We start from the raw sequence: 27,927 nt of genomic DNA, 5'->3' as shown, positions 1-27,927 counted from the left end.
CATAGGTACTTTATCATGGCAACATTATTAGGTACGACAACAGTGCAACGCTATATAAAGATTTTCGACTGGTTGATTAACAATTCCGTATCATCGTATTTACGAACCTACTCCAAATGTATTTCCATTTTGCACTAATCTACAATGACTTCGATAGATGTATATATGTATAATTCATGTAACCAGTACAAGATTATTTGCTGTGTACAAAACAGTATATTGTATCTATATCATTAAAAATAAATATACACCGTTAAGCAATATAATTTTACATCCTATAACAACATGTGTTATTCCTGGAAAGTATAATTTATATTATGACAAACAGACAAAACAACAGATGTTGGTTTCGAGGTGTAAGATACTTAAAAAAATGTTTATTTTATCTGTGTGATAACAGCAGACCCGACGGTTTAGGTTAGAATCACTGTCTATTTTATTTTTTAAAACAATAAACAAAATTATCGTCGAGTTGGCTGAGTAATGAATATTTTTACAATCATTAAAAAAATATGTGGGAAAACTTTGTGTGAAACCCTGCGGTAGCGTGTGTGGACTAATTAATTAATACTACATGTCTAATTATCGAAATTTTTTTATTATTGGAAATATAATTGTACGTTTTTTATTATCTTGGAATAAATTCTTTATTATCATAGTACATACGACGACCTCGGTGGCGCAGTGGTCAAGTGTTTGCCTGTGAACCGATAGGTCCTGGGTTCGATCCCGGTCGGGTCATGATGGAAAATGATATTTTTCTGATTGGCCTGGGTCTTGGACATTTATTTATACATGTTTTTTTAAAATAAAATATAGTATCGTTGAGTTAGTATCCCATAACACAAGTCTCGAACTTACTTTGGGGCTAACTCAATCTGTGTGATTTGTCCTAATATATTTAATTTAACATAGTATGAATCTTCTGGTACATGAAAACGAACCGAATGGTCCCATCCCATCAATCATACACCGCTGTCATTCAAAAGCGCCATCTATTTTCAATATCATAAGTGGGATTGCATTAAGTCAATGGACATAATAGATGATCGACAGTATAAATTCAGTGGTCGTTTCAGTAATGGGTAAAAGTCGGGCCTTTTAATATCATCCCAATGTCGGATACACACTATCGCCGAACTCAGACAGATGCCGACGCGAATGATTGAACATTGTGTAGTTTGTATGAATGATTGAACTTTGTGTAGTTTGTTTATTAAACCTAATCAAAATCGGCAATGTATGACGAATCCGCTAAAGTTTTAGGCACTATTAGCCCATAGTGTATAACCGGTCTTTTAGGTATAAAAGGGGCTGAAATTGGACATTAAAAAATAGATAATTGTGGCCAGTCTTTTTGCCCATCTCTTGTGGTAATAGAGGGGCAACAGTGCCCGCGGGTACGGAACTTCAATTTCCGTTCTGAAGCTGATTTTTTTTCTTACGACAGCAACACTGCCACCGTTTTTTTCTTAACGAAGACATTTATTGATGAGGTTATGCTAACTTGCTAGTTTGTTCGTAATTGGATTGGAAAATAGGAAAAGTTTTTTTTTCTCCTTCCGACTATATTGACTTGAATAAAAATATACTTATTTGGTACTCCCCGTCAAAAGAAAGGAGTCGTATTGTCAATGTTTTCAAATAAACTCCGTATTTTCTTGTCTGTGAAAATTATTTTTATGATTTTTTGAAGTCTTTTATAAATGTTTTACTTTAGAATGCATAGGTTTGAGCTAATATTTTATTTATTTTCTACAAAATTCAACTACTCTTTACATATTAGGACTCTAATAAAAAACGGAGTGTAGAAATTCTTTATATTTCAGTCTACAGCTATTATATATTATGGTATTTTTGAGACATAAACTTGCTCATGTTCCCACATACAAGTTCTGTATATTGCCTACATAATTACAGAGTCCGACCGCACGTATTTCATATTATATCTCTATGTTCGTACGAATGAAGCGTGCGGTTGCTTAATTACGAGTACCGTAAAACGGGGCTATTTAAAATTCATGGGGCTAATTGAAATTATAAAAATAAAATATTTGGAACCTCATAACATTTTATTTTTCTACTAATTGGATATTTTGTTTTCGTCTGGCAACACTCACTCTAAAGCTGTCACCACGCAATGAAATTTTGAGGTTAGAAATGACATGTGTGTGCTGCAAAAGGGGCTTGCAAAAAATATTAAAAATATTGCTTAATTTATGGCTCTCATACTTTTATTTGGTAACTAGTTATTTTTTGAGGTAAGTTGAACATGATATTTGTATTATATCTTATGTTTCCTTGTGATTTTAATGGATTCTATAGGCTTTTTCTAACTACGTTGATTCGCCATATTTGTTTTGATTTATCAAACGGGGCTTTTTGGTACAGTTTTGGGGCTATTTAAAACATAATTCCAAATAGCCCCCTCTATGTCCGATGACAGATTTGTATACGATTTAAGGTGATGTGCCAAATAGCCCCAAACGTAACTTTCGAGTAATTAAGGCGAAGTTCTTCTGTTTTGTTCCAGTGCAATTGATCATGGTGCGTACATATACTAGGAAGTATACAAATTCCAGAAATGGCAAATCTTTTTTACCTTACCAAAATTACTCAGCGGAAAATTTACAAGTAGCAATAGAGAGTGTAAAAGAAGGAAGAATGAGTCTTACCGATGCCGCAGACACTTTTGGTGTGCCAAAGAGTACCTTAAGTAGAAAGACAAGAAATATTAACTGTACGCAAGAGACAGCAGGCCATCCAACATTATTTACGCCTGAAGAAGAGAAAGTCTTCATTAAATTTGTTTTAATAGTAGGGGAATGGGGGTTTCCGTTTGATACCACAGATCTTCGTGTATTTGCCAAGAAATATCTCGACAGACTTGGAAAAAATGTGTATAATCTAAAAGATAATATGCCAGGTTATGATTGGGCCAGAAACTTTCTTCAAAGACATAGATTACAAATTTCAAACCGTAAATCTGCACATATTTCCAGTGACCGAGCCAGATTTAGGTCAGATGATATTGATGCCTTTTTTGAGAATTATGTTAATACGGTTGAGGGTGTTCCTGCAGCGCACATCATTAACTATGATGAAACGAATTTAACAGATGATCCCGGCAATAAAAAATATATTTATAAAAGAGGATGCAAGTATCCAGAGCGGATCATAAATAGCTCGAAAACGGCAATTTCGCTCATGTTTTCGGGCACTGCATCAGGACATCTCTTACCTATTTACGTTGTCTACAAATCGGAAAATCTTTGGGATACGTGGATGGAGGGAGGACCAGAAGGGACGAGATATAATCGTTCCAAGAGCGGATGGTTTGATTCAACCTGCTTCGAAGATTGGTTTCATACCATTATAGTTCCCTATTTTCGTAATAAGCCTGGACGGAAGGTGTTGATAGGTGATAATTTATCATCACACTTTTCGGAAAGTGTAATAAAAACTTGTGAGACATTGAATATTGCATTTGTATGTCTGCCACCTAAAACAACACATTTATTACAACCTCTGGACGTCGCGTTTTTTGCTCCTTTGAAGGTATACTGGAGAGATATTCTTACCAAATGGAAAATTACCGAGGGAAGACATCACAAAACCTTAATTAAGAGTGCATTTCCTAAATTGTTGAAAAAACTTAAAAATAAATTAATCGAAAATGATGCCGAATCCAGAAATTTAATAGCAGGTTTTAATAAATCCGGACTTTACCCTGTTGATCCTAATCGTCCCAAATCTCGATTACCCCAATCTCATGTTCCAAGGTCCGAGGAAGAAATAGAGACAAGTAGTACTTCAGTTATAAAGGATATGTTGATGGAATTGCGATGTCCCGATGAGCCGACGGGAATGAGACGGAAAAAGAGATTTGTGGTTGAACCGGGAAAGAGCGTATCTTCCGACGATTTAGTACAAAATCAGTCAAAAACAAGTGCAAGATTAAAGGTGTCCGGAAAAAGAAAAGAATTAAAGAAGTCTACTTCAAACATCCTATCAGACCCATTTATTGATTCAGTTCCAGGTCCTTCTGGACTACATCAAATAAGGAGCAATAAAAATCATGATAGTGATAATTCCGATGATCAAATTGCGTCTGTTCTTATGCCTAAGTCAAAACTAACATCCTACAAGGGCATGGGAAAAGGGATCGGTAAAAAAACAAAACCTTGTAAAATATTGATTAATAAGAAGCAACAAAGTGAGAATGTAACAGAAACAGCTCTAAATGATACATTAGTTAACTCTGGTTCATTATTACAGTCATCTCTCCAAAATCCCGAAAGCCTCAAAAATTTATGTATCAGATGGGTCAATACTCACTTAATTCAAAACAATGAACTATCCGGACAAAGATCATTTATTCAAAATTTGTACGAAACCAAAAACTATGAAGCTAACGTGCCATTTATAGGTGAATTACCAGAATGCCTACTAAATAGCAGACCCACTACTAGATCTAAACCTATAATTACATCAGAAGTTATTTTTGAAGCAGGATCTTCCCAAAATATTCGTAATCGTAAGAAAATAAACGCTATACTACAAAAAGAAAATGTTGAAATTACGCAGTTTGCTTTAAATATGAAATTAAATATAGAAAATAAAGAACAAGTAACTGAAAAAAGAAAAGTCGTAGAAGAAATTACACAAGAAAGTAAAGAATTAAAAGAAATAATAGATAATGTGAAACCTAAGAAAAAAATAAAAAGTGAGACAGCTACTAAAGTGAAAAAAAGGACGCAGAAACACATTTCTCGAAAACAAAAATGGAGGAGATCTAGTAGTGATTCCAGCTCATCTGAGATTATAATGTGTATGGCTGATTCTGATGATTCAGAATATGAAACAATGGATGATTTAATCACGGAATTTTACGAAGAAGAACAAGAAAATATAGAACCATCAATTCCCTTTGGCTTTTCTGAAATTGAATTTTTTACAGAGGATAATAATACATTAAAAATTGATTCCTGGATTTTAGCAAAATTTGCTACAAAAAAGAGCGTTAAACATTTCGTAGGAAAGATAATATTAATAAAAAACAACATTCCTGATGTCAAATTTGTGAGAAAAGTAAAGGAATCAAAATTTAACAGAGGATCGGTGTTTACTTATCCTACAGTAGATGACATTTGTACCATGAGACATTTGGATGATATTGTTCTAGTATTACCAGAGCCCAACATCTCTCGGCGAGGACAAATCATATTTGATATTGATTTGAGTAATTACAACGTACAATAGGTTTAACTGTTTTGACTTATGGTATTTTAAATTTTATTTTCGAAGTCTTTAGACTGACTATGATTAAGACTGATTTAATGTTATGATTATAATTAAGGAAGTATCAATGCCAAATATTGTGCCTTATTTTTTGTTAAATGTTTACCTACCGCAATGACATTCACCTTCTTACAAACTTTGATGAGAACTTTGATAGTTGATTAAGTATTTGTTTATGTTTGAATTAGACCGCTGATGTCTAGAAAATATTGTTGTTTTAATACATATTATAGTTACCGAGAGACCTGATTAGATAAATAAGTACAGACATTTGATACATATTTTTGAAAGTTTTAATTATATTACCTGGGTTAACTTTATTATCAGAATTCCTACCTACTGAATTTTTAATATGGTAAACTTCCAGTTCCAATGTTCTTATTTGTTTTTTTATGTACATTTTGGAATTTTGAGAATTGGTTTATTTTTGTAATGTTTATTTTAGTGATTGTTGTTGAGTTCTCAACATTGGTTCCATAGTATAATTAAGTTGTTTGAAATAATTGGGTGAGTTGCCCTTTTGCGACTGTGATTTTAGTTATTTTACACGTTGTTTAATAATATGCGTGCCTTATTACTAGTATAGTAAAAGTTAAATTGTTTTTAAATTGCTCAGACTGTTGATGATGATGAGTGAACTGATTAGATAAATAAGTACAGTTATTTGATACTTATGAAAGTTTAAGTGTTATTAACCGGGTCAATTTTATTATTAAAGTTCCTACCTACTTAATTAATATGGTAAACTTCCAGTGTTCTTATTTGATGTTTCTTTTTTGTATCACATTTTTCATTTAAATAAACATACTTAAAGTACATTCAACAATTTCATTTAAATAATGACTTCCCCTTAAATTGTTCCAAATATATCCTACATTCTCTCCTTTAGTCCAACTGATTAATCATCGTACTTCCAAATAACCCCAATATAGTGGCACTATAGTTTTATAGTGCAAGATTTTACAACAAAATTGAACAAGAGCACTATAGACATATAGCCAGGTACACACTATCAATGTTCTGATTATCGCCAAACTGATTCAAATTAAAACTGGCCTACATTTTACTGAAATATTAAACATTTTGTGTCGATTTCCAGATAGCCCCAAAATTGCGAAAATTGGAACAGCGCTTATAAAACAGGCTATCTTCGGAATTTTAATCAATATACGTTTGAAAATAATAGTTCCGGAAACGCCACTTCAAAATCTGTCCAAATTAATCATCAAAACAGGATTATTTAAACATAAAGTCGTTAAAAAAATTGTTTTTTACCAAATCTTGTACCAAATAGCCCCATTTAACGGTATGTACAATCTCCAAGTTGGTCCTTTGCCGACGATGGTCTCAATTTACGCTGGATTGGCGAAATATCTAAGACTTTTCTATTGGATATTGTTAGCGTTTACGTTGAGCGATGTGTGTTTACAATTATTTAAGTAGTTGCTTTGCAGAAATGGCGAATACAATCCCACATATCGTATATGAAATGTGTCAAATTGGCCGCTGCTTCCACCTGTCTTCTTGAAAATAAAGCGTTGGAGTCCTCGCGGAGAAGAAAGTTCCTACTTCACTCACTCACTCAATTTGCGCTATCTTCAAGATCCTAAATTTGTTAGGTTTACGACATCTAGTACGTTTTTGGTTTGCCTTTACAGTCAGGGCATAAAACAGCAATCTTTTTACTATTCAATGTTTGTATAACGAAAATTGCGTAATAAATTATATAGGTACACTTTCGTGCCTCTGGCAGTTGTCGAACACAAATATAAATCTGTCGTAAGATCGTGTATTAATCGGCGTATTTGGTGAATAAATTTGCTTTTGTTTGAGTTTGCTTTACGTTATTTATTCAATAGGTCCGGGGGCTAGAGATACTCTGTTGACGTAACATTTTGCGCCGGAGCGTTGACTAGCCGATATTTCCCGAATCTAACTGAATTTATTAACTCCATATTTATTTAGGAAGCGAAATGTCATACTTCGCGACCCTCTTTAAGAGTTCCTTTGTCGCTTTTCGGCTATTCTTGGAAACACTCAAGGGTCATTTCTCTTTGCGCACAATTGTAAGATAGACTCTTGTCTTCCGTAACCCTTGTTTGAAAATTTTGACATTAATTAAAAAAATAAGTCAGATATTAGTTAGGTACATGGCTAGTTTTATGTTAAAAAAATAATGACAACAAACTATATTTTTAGGATTTTTCCTGATGGAATTACAACAAAATAATACCAATATTCAGGGCATTTTTTTAACTATGAATTGTTTGCAGACAAACTCAATTTAAAAAATTATAAATTGGTCGAAATTGAAAGCGTATTAATTTCTTTTCGAAAACAATTGCGATCAGGTTTCTTGGTATTAATTTATAGGCGCATTATAATGATCTATTTGTAATATGTAACTATTATAACTGTTCGAAGTAACTTTATATGCTACAACATACCAAAAAAACGATGTTAAATCAATTTTCAAGAATAAAATCTTAAACTTTTCACCGATATTTATTTTTAGTATATATTAGCACAATAGCATCGATCGGCATAAGAGTCAAGAGTGTGCGCGAAAGATAAGGAAAGCTATTTTATTATATTTATTGTGTAACGCCCGCGCAGTCCTGCAGCCAGTGAGGAGTTATGCGAGCCTACCGACATTCGGATGGCCACGAGTGGGCTTGATTCACAACATTCGATCGGATACTGATTATATTTAATAAGAATTCTTAGAATTCTCTTTTTCTATCTATTTTTTATTTTTATCTCACAATGTAAGAGTTGGTTGCAGCAGTCGACTTTGACGTTTTCTTGAAATTGACGATTAAATAGCCATCTGTCATAACTTTTACGACTACCCACCGACATCTGGTGGCAAGAAGACGCATCATACTAGTAACTTCAATTGTCAACCAGTGTGCAAGTTTCCTCACAATGTTTTCCTTCACTGCAAGCAAGTGGCGGTAAACGACAACTACTATATCTGAGTCAGACTGGTATACAAACTCATGTAGGCACGAGTAGGATTCGAATCTTGTCCCACAGGCAGACGGTCTTAACCACTTAACTACCACCGCTACTAAAATTCTTATTGCACTTGCGCAAACAGGTGACTGTTCTACTGGTTTTACTATCTTAAGTTTCAAAACAACATCTTGACCTTGATTCCATGCTATATGGAAATCTTTACTATCATCTAAAAACCTTCCAAAATTCATAATCCATACATATCGTATGGTTAGATCAGTGTTTTCTGCTCTCATTCAAATCGAGACAATGTAAAATACTGCATTTTATCCTAATCCCTTCTTTATTATATTACATAACAATTAAAATTCTAAGCAAAGCGAATTAAATCAAGAAATTATGATATTTGCTATCGTTTATTCTCTTAAAATGTCAAAGTATACCAAATTATAGAAGAAAGTGGGATCCGCACTTGAAACGCGAAAATACAAACACATCCTACGCGAAACGCATTTGCAACCCACAGTCTGCGCTTGTTACGTCAAATCTCAATATATTGCCGGCCATAGCTTTACATTATTCTAAATAATAGTACTACAACATAAACCGCTGAATGTACGGCCGCAAATCAGTTTCAAATAGAACTGAAATATTGATTTTTTGGTGTCAATGACTTGTATACTGTCCGGTGTGGACATTGTCTGTGAAAGTTAAGGGGTGGATGTAATCGAAGAGGGGTGGTTATAGTATGGTACAATCATATATATGGAGTGTGATTCCTGAGGAATTTAACCAAAAAATATAATAGATCATGCGATCTATTATATTTTTTGCGAGCGAAGCCGGGCCGGCCGCTGCTATTCTTATAAATGCGAAAGTTAGTTTGTTTGTTACTTCCGCTTTATCTACGTAAATAATTTTGTGTAAATTTAGCATACATATAGTTAAAAGTACAAAGGAGGACATAATATATATTTTCGTTGTGTGGGTTTCTTATTCTAAGCCACAAATAAATGATGTTGTTGATGTATAGACGTTTCCACGTAATTATTTAGGCGAAGCTATATTTTGATATCAAATTATATTAACATGTATTTATTCAATTCCATTTTTCGTGAAAATGATTATACAGAAAATGTATATCAATATACTGATGGAAAAATCTAATGCGAAGTAAGAATCTCAGGGCAGAGGAAGAAACCAGAAAAACGGTTAGATGAGATAGAAGTTGTGGCAGAAAGATCTAGAAAAGAGTATTAGTCGTGTAGTTGAATTACTTTTTAGTTTTCCTGCGAAGAGTTAAGAAACTTAATACCGTGGGGCGGCGGCTGCAACAAGTTTCTACGCGCACTTTGTCGGAACTTGTTTTGTAAATTGAATGCTGTTACACTGTATTTTCAAAATTAAAAATATTGTTGGCCATTTATGGATTCCACAAATGCTTCTGTTTCTTTTCTCAGGACTCTTATGGTACTGCAGAGTGGATTCACCTATATTGTAGTCTAGTTGGAGTCATTTTACACGAAGTATCTGTTTCAGTGCGCGAACTTTCGCTATACCTATAGTTAGTTCACGAAATACTACGACTTCAGAAAAAAATAAACAGTGAAAGAAGAACGTAAAATTTCAACATACTTATGTAACTAAGTCCGTTCAGCCAAATTATATGAGAATCAAAATATTTTTGTATTTTTTTTACATCGATTTCTTTGGATACAGACTCAGTTCCATAATAAGTATCTGCACACATTAGTGCGGTATAAGATAATACCCTGTATTAACGTACATTTGTTTGGATTGATGCTAACACAATCTAACAAGTAATATTCAAATATGCCGTAAACATTGTTAATAAAAATAATGCAATAAATAAACTCATTAATTTTCCGCGCGATGTATTCTTTATTATTGAGACTGGCAACTCCGCATTCAAAATTAAGAAACACTCTTACTATAATGAACGGCCGGGGACGCCATTAAAATAGCGAGTCATAAATAATTCAGTCGTGGGTTTGGCGTCGTTTCAAGACATTTCCACATTAAATTTCATGAGAGCTTCATTTTTCCGCGGGGACGTGCGATCGTGCGAGTTACACGAACAAAACCAACAACTATGTCATGCGTAATTGACCGTTGTGTACGCGACTGTACGCCAAATACTTGATTTCGCCAGCTGAACAATTCTTTTTGAACAAATTGCCAGCATATTTGCGAAATAAGACACAAAGATATTACTTTTTTGTATTTCATAAAATACAAATAAATTGTGTGATATATGTACATATTTTGTTGTACTTTTACAAATACTGTATTGTTTCTTATAATAGACATTATTACTTATAGCTATATAGTTGAGTGTGATTAAATAATACTTCATCTTTAATGGTTGCAAACCGGTTACCTATATTTTTATTAAGAATTGCTTCAGTCTGTGTTTGAAAGTAACACACTATTTGGTTTTTAGCTATAAAAAATAAATTAAACTAAAGTACGGAAAAAGACGATTTGAATAAAATTCGATTTGGTTATGAACTTTGAACTTCCATTCTTTTTTATGCAGAACTACAATAGACAATTCACTACACATCTCCAAGTATTTCCCGTCGTGGCGAAGCATTCTTTGATTTGAATTGTCTAAAAATAGTCCCCAACCCTTAAGTTATAGAAGCAAGACGTATTTTCAATACTTTTTAGACGTGATTCCTCTGTTTTGTCAACGTAACTTCAGACGATCTTTACGATTTATATGGTAATAGTCTATGTCGGAAATTCATTTAGTTGTGATGTATTAAGGTTTGAGGAACGATGACAACACAGCCAATCAATCATACCATATCAAATTTTGAAGTTGATATATAAATGATTAATGCCTCGACCATTTTCAAAAGCCAGTAGCTATGCCGCTTCTCGACTAATCGAAATTGTACGTACTTATAAATAAATGAGTATGACTAATTTCACTAAACCGGTGTATTTACGACGGAGTGCATCATTTGAATTAGAAATATCAGTATACTTAACTGTATTATATTATATAATTTACCTTCCGTAATTATTTATGTTATTACTTCTTCAAAGAGGGTCAATCAGAATTAATATTCATACAAGTAAAACAAAAATTTCAAACGAAAAAATTTTACATTCTAAATTCAAATTTAAACATTGACATAAATAAAAAGAAGACGTCACTCCGTTCATCTCTTCAAACGTTCGTTGTGAGCATATTGCTATTAATATTTCAACTCTGCCTATTTTAGAATCAATTGCTTTCTGTCGCTCTATCTGCGTGTCCATCACCGGGCTGTAACTTTGAAGACATTTGACGGAACATAAAAGGAATAAGGACTTTGTTTCTATAGTTTAAAATATCTCTGGATGGACAGACCACCGAGGAATTTATTCATTAATTAAATGTAAGGGGTTGTCGACCTGGAGGAGAAACTCGACTATATTACGCGTGTAATCTATCCTGTATGTCTAAACAACTAAGTACAGGCCAGATTTTGACACTATATAGGGAAACAGATACCTACACTACACCTGATGTATCTGTTTCCCTATCTATGTATATCTTTATATATATTCTATAAGAGAAAAACCTTTCCTAATCTGAGCTCACATTTCTGTTGATAAATAAAAACCATAAATACTTAGAATAGAACCATAAATTTAAAAGAGTTCGATTACTAAAATGTTCCTAAATATTCTAGAAAAATAATCAGATAGTTTCTTACATTTTACTGTTTTCACGAAAAGTTCATTAGTACCCCTTTCCTACTTTTTAAACAATATGTCTATGAGTAATGTCGAGTAGAAAAACTAAACGTTCATTAGTCCAGTGACTTGCATCTTGCAGAGCACGCCACAGCGTTACGATGATGGATATAGTATGAACTTGCTCTGACTTTATCGTCCATGTCCCCGTCACATGTAAATCTTGCAAAAACTTTATGAAAGAACAATTTGATATTGAATCATCATTCAGGATAGGTGAGAGATACACTTTCACCGTGGAGACACTTTTTTCTTTAGTGGCGAAGAAACTACGCTTTTATTCCCCGAAGATTTGGAATTTGATGAATCCCTAACATTCATTAGTATTCATCTTTGAGTTCTTCTCGTTAGAAGGAACTGATGTATATTTTATTAATGTATATTGTATTGTACGATCTTGGTTCTGCAATGGCGAAATGAATTTATTTTAAAATTGAATTTATTACAACTCTTTATTAAATAATACTTTATTTTCTTAATAAAACCAAGCCTCTTCTATTGCACCAGTTAACTTTAACGTTAACTTCAATCGTGCCACCACGTACATAAAATGGAGAATTTTGCGTTGTTGTGCCAGGTTAAATTAACGTCAAAATCAACTGGTGCAACTAAGTACTTTTCTGTAGAGAATTAAAGTTGACTCATACGTATTATATTGCTATTCAAGGGAAAAGTAAACGCGTAAATTGGTATTACTGCGAAAGTATTGCAATAAATAAGCGATCTTATTTCGACTTTTGTGTGAAATGTTTTTCATGGAAACTTCGAAAATGGTAAGTATAATATATATCAAAGATCAAAGTGCTTAAAAGTATTTTCGGATTCTCGATAAATTGTCCTGTAGATAATTGGCATATCTGAAAATACATTTTGCTCTTAAGGAAAGAAAAAATACAGAGAAGGAAATAAACACACACCTCATAAAATAAACACTAAATAAATATATTAATATAACAATAAATAATTTAATATGTTTAGCGAAATATTATTAAATTTCTTTACTCATTAATAAAAATGAGGAACCCATTCTAATGAGTAGCTTAACTAAATCAGAAGAGACTAACACGGCATATGATATGTCACACTGACCTGAAAGCTCACAGGAAAAGGTAAATAAGTTAAGAGTACCCGTGTTAATCCTCTAAGGGATATAAGTGGATATGTTACCTTTACGTCGTGCATTTGGTTGGTCGGACACACCTTTGTGTGTAAATTATATTATGGTAGTTTAAATATACTACTCTAATTGAAGTAACGATCGGGATACGCGTCTCTAAATGTTGACTGACAGTCATGTTTATGAATAGAAAATGGATTTGTAGACGTCATAATAGAACCAAAAATCAAGATTCGAATAAACTAATACATTAAATTGGCATAAGTTTAATGTTAAAGTGTTTTTTTTTATTTGACCCTAGTTTACCAAAAAGTTTTATGTATTTTAGGATTTATTAGGATTTTTTTATACTTATTAACAATATACCTATAAATGTACCTATAAGCATATTTGTTTATTTGAATCTTGCATAAAACATTTCAACAAATTTAAAAAAATATTTCCTTCAATCGGTTTACTCTAATTTGCTTTGAATTCGTAATTCCGTTCGATAATACAACAAAATTTCCCTCGCAACTTTTACAGTAGGTAACCAAATATCAAATGACGCTAATGTAACTGTAACAAAATCGAATTTGGAGTGGATTCATGTAAGTTGATGTTCTGTTGGCCGTATAAAGTTGTCAACAGAGACGTGAAGCCTTTCAAGTTTAATTTGTTACGTCAAAAGAGGCGGACTGATTAAATAATTTACGTACAAAGGTCCGGGCCCACATTGAGTGTATTCATTAGTACAGGTGACTTGCAATTCAGACGTGGAGTCGTATGTCACCGGACACTCCCTGCTTTGAAGTAGGGTTACCGCCATTTAGTAAAAAAAATGGAGACGTCCACACAATATCCTCTATCATAATTGACAGATGTTATAGGTACCAATAGCATTCCCAAAGAAGTTTGACACGAATCAATCAGGCTAAATAATAGCATGATCTTGAAATTTTAAAGGTTTCTTTTTTACGCGTAAGTACTTCGTGTCGTTATTATACCAGATTGCTACCGGGAACATGGAATAAGAGAGAGGCTTTAAAATACGTCTGGAGCAATTTTTGTATAGCGTCCTTATATATGTTAATCGTTATTTTTTTAACGTAACATGGTACTCTAGCTAATCCTCAGCATAAAAATAAATTAAAAGTGATTAAAAGTCTCGCATATGGCAATTTTTAAAAATAACAACGAACTTTCTAATGTTTTGTTTTGTTTTGTTTACATGAAAAACGTTTTGTACACCACATTCCTCCAATTAATATTTTACGAGTGGCAACCCTGTTTCAACACGCCCTTTTTACAGCCTCTAAACCCAGGGCTCAAATCACTGGATGCATTACACTAATTAGTGTAATTACGTTTTATACTCATCTTTTAATGTATTCAGGCAATTAGAAAATTATGGCTGGCACAATAAACTGCATAAAAAAGTAGTTAACTATTTGAAATCGTAAATCGATAAAAAATTCTTGCCTAATTAATAACAACATAAAATAAACAATGATATGGTAATTATATGGTTACCGCGTATAAAATTGATATTTAAGCTTTTATTACTTAGTTCCCACCGTTATTAAATACAAAGTGAGACCCTATTACTTTAATGCATTTAACTGGTTTCTTCTTCATTTTATTTCAATTACATTACAATAATAATAATAAATATTTATATTGAATAAATAATACATTTTAATGTAACTACTTACTACTTGAGCAAGAAAAACCTCATGAAAATCCGTGCAGCAATTTTTGATTTTAACGCGAACGGACAGACAGACGCGGCAGAGGTGGTATCATGGAATATGTATCAATATTGTTTGTTTATTCGTTACGATAGTAGCACAGTAGTTTAAATAAGCAAGAACCTTATCAGTCAAATGAGTACATCAACGATAACGCAGCAGTAAAGGCACCCCATCACACCATTCCGTAATTGAATCATAAAATTTGTTACTACCTGTAGTTTCGTAGTTCTCAAGCTGCCATACTTTATGTTCAATAAGGGCTAGGTTTAATGGTTTTTCGAATTAAATATACTACGAGAAGGACAATTAACAAAAATAATGATAATTCAATATATCTCAATTATTTATCAATAGTCTATTAGACAATTTGTTTCATGTCGGTAGAGTTCCTTCCATTGCTCTCTCTGCTTCCTTTCTGGTCTTCCTGGATCTCTTCTTCTTTCTACCTTTATTTTAAAGCTAATTTTTATTTAATTGGTTATTGTTCTCATTAAAATCTAAAGTATATAATTATTTTGTATACTTATGTAATAAAATTTTAGCTTTTTATACAAAGGCGAAACATTTGATAACTTCGTACCCTAAATCATGTGAACGAATATTTTTTCAATACTGAACCTCTTTCTTTCAAAAATCAGATACATAACACGCAACGGTGTGAAATATATTGATAATAAACATGTCGAACAGATCACCAGCATTATGTGCAGTGATTGATGTCAAACGTTCAGTTCCCGTAATGTACGTGCGTATTGAATATTGGAAGTATTTGTGTGAATCCAACCTTTATCAGCACGGTACAGTCATCATCATGTCAAGTTAACCAATAGGCACAAATTTTCCGTGGTAATAAGTGCTAGTTTACAAAAAATTGAGCATGGCGGTGACTGTACCATTACTGATCCCCCTATTGACTGTTTTCACACCATTCGGTACATGCGATGTAGATATGGTATCAGTTTCTGCAAATTGACGTTTTACTCAGCTTTCCGTTTATTTTATCAATACAAAAATGTAAATTCATTATCTATGCTAATATCAAACACAGTTTCATAAAGCAAAGCATCCTACGGCTTTGCTGTATGTAACAAAGTCCTTTGCCGCGTCTGTTTGTCTGTCTGTACACGATAAACTCAAAAACAACTGCACGATTTTCATGCGGTTTTCCCCAATATATAGTGTGATTTCTTGTTTAATTAATAAGTTTTTAGCCGGGACGGCCGCTAGTGATGTCGTATGCAGAGTATCTTAGTTGCAAGTTGGATCCGAAAAAATCAAATTATGATTCAGTTCGTTGGGTTGTTGTATCGTTTATCAATTTCTATCCACATTGTCTGGTATCCTTATCGGTGTATATAACGCCCAATCATTGGTTTATGTCGGTTTTTCGAGATAAACAAATATCGGTCGTCCGTTCGCATCTTTTTCTGTTATTCATGGGATACAATATTTTGGGTTAATCTCTATAAATAAGTATAAAATGTCCTGTAATACAATGAAGTACTATGTTTGTAAGTAATACCTAAAAACCATAGATTTTGAAACACCCATGATTGGTTAATTAATAATATCAGATACATAAAGAACAACGAATCATGAAATAAGAAAATGCGTAAAAAAAACCCCGGACAGTCTTACCGATGGTTTCAGTATCTTGTTATTTTGCACTTTAATTTAAATATGTAAATTTTATTAGGCATAATACAGGCTGAGGACTCTTGGAATTGCAAATGAATGTGACATTACGTTTTATGGGTTGGTAGCCAATTCGTTGGCTCGTTTCCTTCAGTCGACGCAAATTTTCACTTAGAAACGGTCGATTTTAGCGGCATTTTATCATTTATACATTTAACTGAAATAACAAGATGTTTACGACAGCATTTCGAGCGTTTTAAGTGTCCAAAATGGATTACATCGGTGAAATTTAAAACGGATCGGAATAACATAAACATTTGTATTTACTTTGCTCTGAAGATAGAAACGATTTTAGTCGTGCTTAACATTTTAAATTTTAATAAAGGAAATGTTACATAATTATAAAAATATTTTCTGCAAATGCCAAATACATGTCTATTTAATAATCGGTTTTAGAGCACAGATAGTAGTGAGCTCTGTAGAGAGAACCAATAGAGGAAAAAAGAATTGGATATGCAACGCTGTAAAAACTTTTACCTTTCATTCTCAATAAGCGAGACGCTATCGCTACACACCTGTACCAGACCGTCATAACAATTTGGACGAACTCGTTGCTAAAATGGAAGGTCATCGTAAAGGCTAATTCCATCGTTCACTTCGGAAAATATTCCCTGTTCTGTAACAAAATGATCCCGACACAAATCCTTAAAAATGCGTTATTGAAAGTAACCTCGCCATATTTCCGGGATCACTTCCAAGGAATATGTCTTACCGGCTTTACTTTCTTAGCATGTTTCATTATATCGCTATAGACATATTTCTCGCTATAGTACAAAACACAATGTTTTATATTTATCCCGATATAAAAGATCTATTCATGTGCTTAATACCCTTATTTTCATGTTGTAATTTGAAGAAATAAATCATGATTCTGTGTGTGTTTTGCATATTAAACTAAGATCACGTAGTTATAAGTATCACGTGACATCACGCCTCCACTCTTGTGTCTAATTTCTGCAATAAACCAAGTTTACACCGAGGGATAATTGTTAAGGCGAAGCACACCTATTCGTTCCTAATGCGCCCTCAGTTTATACTGAATTTTAATGAACCGACCCTTGAATCCCTTGTGAGATTGTGTGAAGTGTGAAAGCATTTGATTCTATTTAAACTTTTGATACAAATAATCACGTTCGTCATTAAGTTAATTTTGTTGTCACACAAATGGAGTCATTATTGTATTGGTAATTATTTTTTATCTATTTGAGAAAGGTTTTGAATGTTAATTTCTATTACGAGTGTTAGTATTAGTTATTTCTATTTCTATTATTAGTTATATGTGGTATAACGTTTCCCCTTTTCAGTCATACATTCCTGATTATTTACTTTTAGTCACATATCATCTAAGTATATATTTACTCTTGGTCATAGTACATATTTGAGAAATCCATACTGTCAGGCAAGAATATTTTAAGATTTAAATCTAAATAGAATATATTCTTAGTCTACAAACATGCGTAGGTGTATATTTTATCCGAGTTTGTTACATAAATAGTTTCACTAGCTAAAAATAGCCCGTATGATCCAATTTTCCAACTAACTCCACACCAAAATACGAGTACACGTTGACCTCGCGTGAAATAAAGAAAAATAAACAAACACACTTTCATATTGAAATCCTTCCTTACATATTATAAAACAAAATCCTCTGCGGCGACTTTCTGTCTGTATATTTATTCACGATAAACTCGAAAACTGCAGCATGGATTTTCATGCGGTTTTCACCAATAGATAGTATGATTTCCGAGTAAGGTTTAGGTGCTTAATTAATATGTTTTTACCCTGCTAGATAAGACATTGCAAATACAAAACAGCATATAATTCATATAATTTCAATGCTACATCAGTGCCCAATACACTATTGATGGCAATTACTTAGTACGCGCACAACACATGTGTCCACGCCACAAAAAACCTATTATTTATAATGAATGGACACGAGGGTGCATGGAGAATGAAACACTTATTATTTTATCGTTTCATGATGGATGATGATTATTTATAATGGCGCAATATCAAGGGAATGACGCCATCTTTGAAATCAATTTTGTGCGAAACTATTAGCTTTTATTTTTTTTTCAATCCAACTATAAAAAAGTTACGACAATCCATAATACCGTCTTCATAATTATGCATGTGGAATTGTGTTTGCTTGTCCTTATTTTTTTCGTCAAAACTGTGATTTTTGTTGTGGACTGGTGTGATAGGAGAAAAATAGCGACGTGAGTTACGTTTGGGTACTGTGAGCGATATTTCATAATTTAAACTTTGTAAAAGTCAATCAAGGAATAGGGTTATTTATTTTATAAGTGATTATTTTCAGAAGCGATGACTTAGTAGCAAAGTATCATCATTTCATCTCAATTCCACCTAGACCCGCTATTTAGGCTTTCCAGTTTCCCCCGACCTCCCCTTAAATGACAAGGACATGTTACTTATATAGATTTAACGAATTGTTTATAACAAAACATGAAACGGATATTTCCCAATACACAACATAGAATTTTGCAAATACTTGGTCAATAAATTAGATAGAATTAACATTCTAAATATGTCAGGATCAAATTCTTCGTATAAGTAATATCCACCTAAATATAAAAGTTGACCCCCACATAATATACTGATTTCATTGCTCCGTCGAAGAATTCCAATGTCTTTGATCGTTTTATTGGAGTCTCGCATTAAAGAAGAATATAAAGCAAAGTTATTTTTTAATTAAAAAGGGACATTGTTTCGTACATTACATTTAATGGCTTCAAGGATGGAGCACCAAGAAGGAATGACTTGATACATTCTCACAGTTCCAATGAAATTGAAGTTAAAAAAATTACAAGTTCGCCAATGTTATACGTTAAACAAATCTCAACATAAAGTTATAAAACTGTTATTTCCATTATCACGAGATAACGCTTCATGGCCCGTTAAAAAATCGAATTAAGTCATATTAAAAAAGGTTAAGTTATAAATTTCAATGCAATTACAAAAGTATTAGGACCATTGCGTGATTTTTACACCCTCATAATATATTCTAATGCTATAGCGAGGGTGAAAAGATAGGGGGAAAAGTGCTGATATCACGCGGCGTGTCAAAATTATTTTCGTTGGTTTAAATAGATTTCCTATCCAACTTATGAAAGGAGAAAAGCCCTATTTGTTAGTCAGTTCATTTATTATACCTATATAATTGTAATGAGTATGATTAATAGCTTTATAGAAATAATAAACTGTCTATTACGAGTTCTACATACACGTTCTCTTGCATTTAAAAGAAGTCGTCAATTTTCTTCTTGCCTAAAATATAATAATATTTTTTATATGTTTCATTAAGATAACTTTTTAACCTAAAAATCGTGCGAGCCGTGAAAAATAAAAGTTATATTTTTCACGGCTCACGATTACTTTTATTATAAAACTAGTTACTATACGCTATTTTGAGGGAGTTTGTTATCACTTTGCGACGACCATTTCTTTTGAGGTCGGATCTCTTCATCATTTTTCACGTCTACCAGTATTTTAATATCACGTCATGAATGAATATGAATATGAAATATTCAATGAAACCATTCTATGATCTCTAACAAAATCAATGTGAGCAATCGTAGGGGAGGGACTAGACTGCGGGCTAACAAATTACGTCGACCGGACGGTCACCGGCCCTTTACGAGGCTCGCCTGATGATGATTTACATGCGAGGAATATTGGGCGGAAGCGCGATAAAGCGGGACGACACGTTGCCATGGCAACCGTGGGGAATGAACACGCGATAACAACGAAACAGATTAGAACCTCGTTCTTTCGTACTAGAACCCCATGTAGAACATAGATAAAATAAATATATTTAAAGGTGTAGAACTTTCCACTTTTTCTTATGCTGCGCCAATGCCAGTTGGGTCTTTGGAGAGCAACCAGGTCTCTCGTACTAACTACATCACTCCAGCGGTATCTGGGACCACCGACCGGTTGTCACATTTATTCTTATAAACATGATTACGCAATTGGCACACATATTTTCTAAATTTTAATAGCTTATATGTAAATAGAAAATTATTACGTATAATATAACGTTCATTATTGCAACTACGCCAAATTACTCTTGAAAGGCTGATTTTTAAAAGTTTTATAGTGAAATCTAAACTCTGAATTTCAATACGAAATTTGAAATTGTTTTATAATATATCTATTAACTCGTTGTATGTAATCAAAATTAAATCCTATCGCATAAAAATATAAAAACGTACTCACGATGGGTGGATTCTGTATCTTCGTTATTGTGGATCGCGTCCCGCCCTTGCCATGCGACACTCTAGTTCACGGACACTTATCGTTATCCTAATAAATTGGTCTGAAATTCTTCTGCTTAGAGAATTCGCAACAAAAATTGCAGAGGAATTTTGTACTACAGATGCGATCAGATTTGCTTAAATATTCATTGCGATGCGGCGCGACGGAGGATTTATTGCTTATCTCACTATGAATTTGTGGCAATGTTTCAAATTTAAGTAATTTGTTTTTATTATACCAAAATTTCAGCATACTTGCATTCATTTGTTTGATATGATAAGTCATATTTCTGTACTTATTGAGATGAAAAAGCTCTCGTCGCAAAAATTCATTCATTGTTTAAAGAAAATTATTTTTTTGATAAATATTGTTTATAATTGTTGCGAACAATATTTTGGAATAACTTGGATCTTTCATATTTTGATAAACCTATGGAAAACAAAAGGGGTGGCGAGGAGGGGAGGGGGGGGGGACAAGGCACCCAGCAGTGTTATACATAAACAGGCTTTGTAAAAAAGAGGACCAGAATCAGCTCACCAGAATTACTGCATGGACATTATTTTACAAAAGCTTGTGTCAAAAATGGTTTATCCCAAAATTTGTCACACATGTTTTGTGTGACGCTTTTTAACAAAATTTGAGAATCTTGATTTCCGTCCGAGTCATGAATTTCTTCATCTCGTTATTATTTTCAAAATGAACGCTTATCAAAAATGATATTTTTGTAAAAAACTTCTCCAGTCCTTCTATAGTCCAGAAAAAAAAATATTATTCACTCAACTGCATATCAAACTCTCGAACTTAAGTTAACCTCCACGAGCCACTGATTATATCCCAGTCGGTTATGTAATGTAAATAACTGTATGGTCCCGTCTCCTGATTTATAACAACGACTGATGATGATATATCGACGTCGGGTGCCGTGTTGATCGCCACTCACCCTACCCTTATCACGGACCATGTAATTTCGGATTCATTGCCCCCAACTCCGGCAACGAGGCCGTCTCGGAGACCTTTATTAAAAGTAAAATATTTCATACACAATATCCTCACAGCATAATCTATTAATAGGTATTATCTATATGACTTACCGTAACATTCGTTTTTGTTATTTGCCACAAATCCATGAAGACGGAACCACGCGCTCACTCGCAATATTTACCTAGTAACAAAGTGTTTCGCAATTTATTGCTACAGTTTTCCTTTTTTATTATTTACAGATTCTGATTGGAGATGAAAGGATGAACTATGGAATCACGAAGTGCGCCGCCAAGCCCCGACGAGTCGGGGGAGGCGGTGTATGATTCCCGCTGTGGGCGGTATCCAACGCCTTCTCTTCAGAGAACGTTTGCCAGTTGCCGCGAAACTACCAGACCTCGGCCTCACCACCGCCATGCGGCCTCCGAGCCTGCACGACCCGATGATCGCGTCCTCATCACTGCTGAAGTACATGACTACCCATCTTCTGAGTCTGGCATCGCAGCGGATTGTCCTCATCCACACATGAGTAATGCTGACGATAGTCCTTCTTATGATAGATCTGATTATGAAGGCAACTCAAGTTACAGTTTGAGACATACACCTGAATATCACCATACTCTAGACTGTAAACATCGCCCGATTGATTATAATCGCAGTCACACACCTGACTATAACCACGGCCATGGCTCAGACTGTGATCGATCTCATCCACGGTCACAAACTGCTAGGCGCCCTCATAGAAAGCATAGAAGAGAAGAAGATGATGGTGCACAGTCTTTGGACGAAAGGTGTGCTCGAGATTTGGATGAAATTTTACCGGCGAGATTGGCAGCTGTCAATTTGTCTAGAGAGCCTCCACCTCAGACTTGGAATAGAAGTAATATTGCTGCTACGATGGAACGGTTTGAACCAGTTGATTATTCTTATGCATATTATGATCATCATTTATCTATGCCATCGTCATCTAGGAAAGCAAATCGCCAACGTGGGCGAGGCGGAATACCACGAGATCGGTCCGCTAGACATAACTATGTAACTAGATATGGAACAGAAGAAAATATATATGAAGAAATTACAGATGGTTCCAGGACGTGTCCAAAACACCGATATGTACCCCGACAATCTCTGGTCTCATTAGATCGAAGTGTGGTAGAGGAAGAAGTACGCAGGGTAGAGTCCAGGCATAAAAGAATTTTAGGCGAACTAAATCTTAGCGTTGAGGCCATGTTAATGCCCGAATGTGAATCACCAGATTCGGAACGAGCAGAAGATAGAGACAATATAGAAGAATTATTACGAGTAGGTCCAACTGATGAATTACTATCACCAGCAAGCTGTAATCCCCCAGACTTAGATAGCGGATTTAGTGGCAGTAGTAGTGGAGCAAGTTATGTAGGCAGTCTTCGACGCAAGCCAACTGGATCGGTACCTCACTTACCTGCTGTGGCATATGGAACTCGAGGAGCTGGTGTCCGTATACTTGGTGCTGATGAATGCGGAATGCGAGGTCCAAGAGATGCTCCTTCTCCACGAAGTTCAAGCTGTGGAGATGCTAAAGCTAGTGGTTTTTGGAATAAAAAGGCATGGAAGAAAATATCTGGGTTTTCAAGCTCTAATAGCATCAACAAAGCAGGACTAACTGGTAAGTGAATGGAGCATTTTACTTTGTTTTCAGTCTAATGTAGCTCATATTATATTCAAGTAGTTGTTCACTTGCATGAAAAGTTTTTAAACATTTTAGCATTACAAGCGCTGCTTTTACAAAAATAACTTTTAACTTCTGTATTTAGCTCAAACAAAAACTTTCAGACAATACTTATAAACATTATACAGCCATCACACAAAACAAAATATATTTTTAGTACAAAATTGCACGAAGTATAAAGATCTTTTCTCACATAAAATGTGAATGAATCCAAGCGGTATCAAGTCGTGAAAACTCTGGGAGTACCATCCCTTTTTTATTTCGCCCGCTTTCGTTCGCCCATAGGCGTTTTTCAGATGGACGCGCGCGTTGCTCTGTATTTGTTGTTTTCGTTTTGGTTATTTTGTTTATTTTGTTAACGGTACGGCGTTTTGCATTGCAGGTCTGCTCGTTAGGTACACTTTCCGGCGTAAGTCCGGCTCGCAGGGCTCTCAGGGCAAGCGGCGTTCCGAGCCCGTCAAATGCGATGCGTGCCTCTCACAACGATGTTAGCCGCTTTATGGTAAGGCCCTTAACACACCAAATTCAAACAACTTTCAATTTAAGACTATTTTCGTGAAATTCAAAACAGTGACATTATTTTATTTTATATTATTTTTCCAATTGGCGTTGGCGCGTCCATAAAAAAAATAATTTTTTATCATTATGGGTTTAAAAATCCCAATTCATTTGATTTATGTTACACATTAATCACTATCCACAAAACACAATAATGAGATCTTTTGTATAATAAAAGCGATCGAGACATCCGAAATACTGAGAGACGATAACAAGCAACGCACCGCGGCTGGGTCAGAAGCGATTAACAAAGTCGATACAAAGTTGCCTCATTAAGGTATTGCAGATATTACTTCTGCAAACTTTGACTCGAGATAAGTTTTGTTCCGCAAGAACCGAGACAAAAGCATGCGCTACCACTTAATTAAGTCTCGTCGATACGTTATGAGCGGAAGTTCTAGATGAGTCGATAAGACAAACGTCTACTTTGAGAATAAATTAATGTTCATCTCAGTTGGCTGAATTTGAAATCTCTTGGTTGCAGATGAAGCCTGTAGGCCAAGCCGAGCTAAATCCAGAACTACTACTATACCATACAGGTTACTATCTATTGCATAATTTTACACTTTTGTATACTAACTAATTAATGATTTAAATTCTCTAATTAACAATAATAGATATTACGCCAAAAAAATATGTTCTAATAGAAAAAAATCTTTTGTTACAGCTACTCCAACGGAAAACTGGTGGTGCCGTTGGATTCCCTAGCCCAGAGCTGAGGGGCCCAGCCCCCTCGCCATCCCCGCTTCGAACTCCTCAGAGGGACTGCTAAACACGAAGGGACAACGATAAATACAAAAATAGTTGCATAAATCACTATAGAACTTTGTAAATCATTTCAACGGAAACATTCCAAATGACTTTGTGAGGATAAATTACAGTGTGACGACACCCTTATGAGTCTCAAAGACAAACAGGTGTGTGGAAGTGTGCGGTGGAACAAAATGACTTTTGTAATGAGGCGTGTATACGGTGAAGTGATAGAAAAGCCTAATTAATAATTTGTATTGTTATTGGGATCGTTTCATAGAAACGTAAGGAGTAAGTTGTTGTTACTTATCAATTTTTAGTAGTAATAGGTACATGAAAAGGCTGATAATTTGAATCAGGTTTTGTACATGATAAATGCTGCCATTTTAGCTAATTAACTGTTCATTACACTTTAGATGTTCAATGAAGTTTGCTATTATGGTATTGTTGATGTATTGAAGTAAACTCTTGGTCAGTTAAAGATTAGCATCCTTTTATAACGTTGTTTAGAGATAGCAAGTCAGTTTTGAATATACTATTTTACCACAATATTTATTTTTATTTTAAATCTCACCGGCCAGTCGAATATAAAAAGTTGTTATCGAATTTCAATAGTGAAATATACAAAAATATCGCAATGTTCACTGAGTAAATATATTCTGTATTTAATTGATGTATTTGATAATTATATAGATGGTCCAACCTATTTATTTTTAATACCTCTTAGGAACCGTGTATAAACTTTGTTTTATAAATAAAATGTTATTCATCGAAATAACGCAAATGTTAATAATTGTTAGTACATAGTTGTATATTTTGTAAATATCTATTGAAAAAAACATGGTGCACTTTTTTATGTTACTTGATCAGTAATATATATACGTAGTCACATTTGAATTCGCTTGATTATTCGTTTCATAGACCGCTAAATAGGATAAATTTAATTTGATCTAAATGTCATGACAGCTTGAATGAATAGATACTACATAAATGAAATTTTCTCTGCGTTCGTGTTTAATTTTCTTATCAAATTAAATTTTGTACATTTTCCAGCTATGTCGCTATAACACCAACTACCTTACTGCATTTAGCAAATATAATTCTAACATTACATTAAATACAATTTCTATCTGATCTGAAGTGTGAAGGCCAAGAAAATCTTGGGCTTTAACACTGAAAATGTTCATCGTAAAAATTTCCTTTAAAACATTAAAACTGACATTACTTAAGGTATGTCAATAAAACCTGTTATCAAACAAAACAAACCTTCAACAAAATATCGCCATTATCTACAGCTTCGTGTAAGCTCCAACTATACCTATAACCGCTTTACAAACCCTATGTAGAAAGAGATATTTTCTGTTGTAAAATGTTCTTTGAAAATAATTCAATGGTAAATCCGCGAGGTAAATCTATTGAATTAGATGAAAAGCAAGTGACATTCGTCGCGCTCTATTGTCGGTTTCGTTTGCGCATTCTATAACAACCGCGGGACCACCAGTGTAAAAGCCTTTCGTTTGCATTTTAATAATATTTTTGCTCATAGTCACTTTTTTATCACCTCTGTTGAGAACATACGTTGCTAACCTACGTAGATCTTCGTAGACAAGTGTGTATTGTTCATTTTCTGCACATTAAATAAAACAATTCAAATTATTCCTGACATTTTTAATTATATAGGTAAGTTTTTAATGGTGGAGTTGCGGCGTGCGGAAATCTGTTCGTACATCAACAATCTGTTGACAAAGAGAGTTGACGCCAACGTTGAGTTGATCTTAAAAATTTAAAGACCTATGTAAGATACCTAGATAAGATAGCCAAGTATGCAGCCAAAAACCCCATGGATTGGAGAGAGACAATTCTCAATAAATTCTTCCCAATATAACATCTGACAGACACCCAGACTGATCTGTATTCCATCCACAATATTCCCTCCCCTATTTCTTCATTTCGACGATGTTCTTCTATGTAATCTTATTTTACATTCACGCTGTCTTGGCAAAATAGGGCCCATTTTAACTTGAAATATCTACAGGTTGTAGAAAAAGTTGACAGGTGATTCACGCCGTGGTTTTCGTAATAAAATCATTTTACTTAATAATTAATATAAAATAAATCATTAACTGAAGATATTATTTTCGAACAAATTGAAATGAAAAGAAATTAATTTACTTTTTCACCGATATAACTGCAAGTGCGCGAGTTAATACTGATTTTTGCTTTTCGTCTTAGTCGTAACGAAATATTTTACACGGGGCAAGTAAATCACGTTATAGGTAAACTACAGTGTGGAACATCTGTCAATCCTCCAGATTCAAATGCTCGTGCGTTTGTTATACATTCACTAGTCAGAAGTGAAAAAATAATTTTAATAATTCTATTGTTATTCGTCGCACTTGTCTGTACACATTGATCTGTATGGCCTACTCTACTCTATTTTCAATTAAACTTATGTAAATATAGTGTACAACATTTCAAATTATTCGCATGACATGGTAACGATTTAGATACATTGTGTTTTTGGAGTCTTTTGCGAAATCATGGGGTGTTGGTAGCACTGAATTATCAATACATTAATAATTATGAAAATAAACCTTTTTTGACAGGTTTTTTTTTTCCATTTTCAAGCAAAAAATATTTCCAGCAAATACCCAGAAATGTCAAAAAATAAAAATAAAATCAGGCCACCAACATCATAATGTACAGTCGACTTGAATTTTTACTGTTCTTAAACTATATGACTGATACGCAACGTAAATAATCTCAATGTTACATGAAATAATTATTTCTTTGTCTGTAATTTAGTGATCGTGTTCAAGTCAAAAGAGATTTTTATCAAATAAATCATAAAATATACAGATCTAACTGTTTTATTACTATTTTTAAGAATATAGAATAGAATAGAAAATACTGTTCTGATAGAAAATATCTATCCGTCTGTCAAGACGGACAGATAGACAGATTCTCTGGAATGTATAGAAATAACTCGATCACATTTCAGTTCTGAAAAAAATGTGTCAAAGCTACCAAAACATGTGATCGTTATATATTAGTTATCGACTTCCCGTTAC

At 33.8% G+C, this 27,927-nt stretch overlaps 2 protein-coding genes across 7 annotated transcripts in view; both read left to right on the top strand.

Annotated features, from left to right (window-relative positions):
* The window catches only part of LOC128674606 (uncharacterized), a 91,979-nt gene extending 64,267 nt beyond the window's left edge, over positions 1–27,712 (top strand). For 2 of the 6 annotated variants that reach the window (XR_008405182.2, XR_008405183.2), the window contains 4 exons: positions 22,083–23,485; positions 23,931–24,050; positions 24,591–24,645; positions 24,774–25,405. Coding sequence is in view for 4 of the 6 variants with exons in the window: in XM_053753293.2 (XP_053609268.1) it covers positions 22,111–23,485; positions 23,931–24,040 (1,485 nt within the window). In the remaining 2 variants the exon portion in view is untranslated. Of the gene's footprint in view, positions 1–22,082; positions 23,486–23,930; positions 24,051–24,590; positions 24,646–24,773 lie in introns of all 6 variants that reach the window. The other 4 variants (XM_053753293.2, XM_053753295.2, XM_053753294.2 and 1 more) reach the window with 4 other exon arrangements.
* Positions 2,151–5,406, top strand: LOC128674605 (uncharacterized). Its single transcript, XM_053753292.2, has 2 exons — positions 2,151–2,261; positions 2,534–5,406. The coding sequence occupies exon 2, from the start codon at positions 2,545–2,547 to the stop codon at positions 5,260–5,262; it is 2,718 nt and encodes a 905-aa protein (XP_053609267.1). The 5' UTR covers positions 2,151–2,261; positions 2,534–2,544; the 3' UTR covers positions 5,263–5,406.
* Positions 27,713–27,927: the final 215 nt, after the last annotated feature.

The sequence above is a fragment of the Plodia interpunctella genome, chromosome 13 (genome assembly GCF_027563975.2).
Source record: "Plodia interpunctella isolate USDA-ARS_2022_Savannah chromosome 13, ilPloInte3.2, whole genome shotgun sequence".
NCBI lineage: Eukaryota > Metazoa > Arthropoda > Insecta > Lepidoptera > Pyralidae > Plodia > Plodia interpunctella.
Note: the sequence above shows the minus strand (reverse complement) of the source record. Positions and strands in the feature narration are given on the sequence as shown.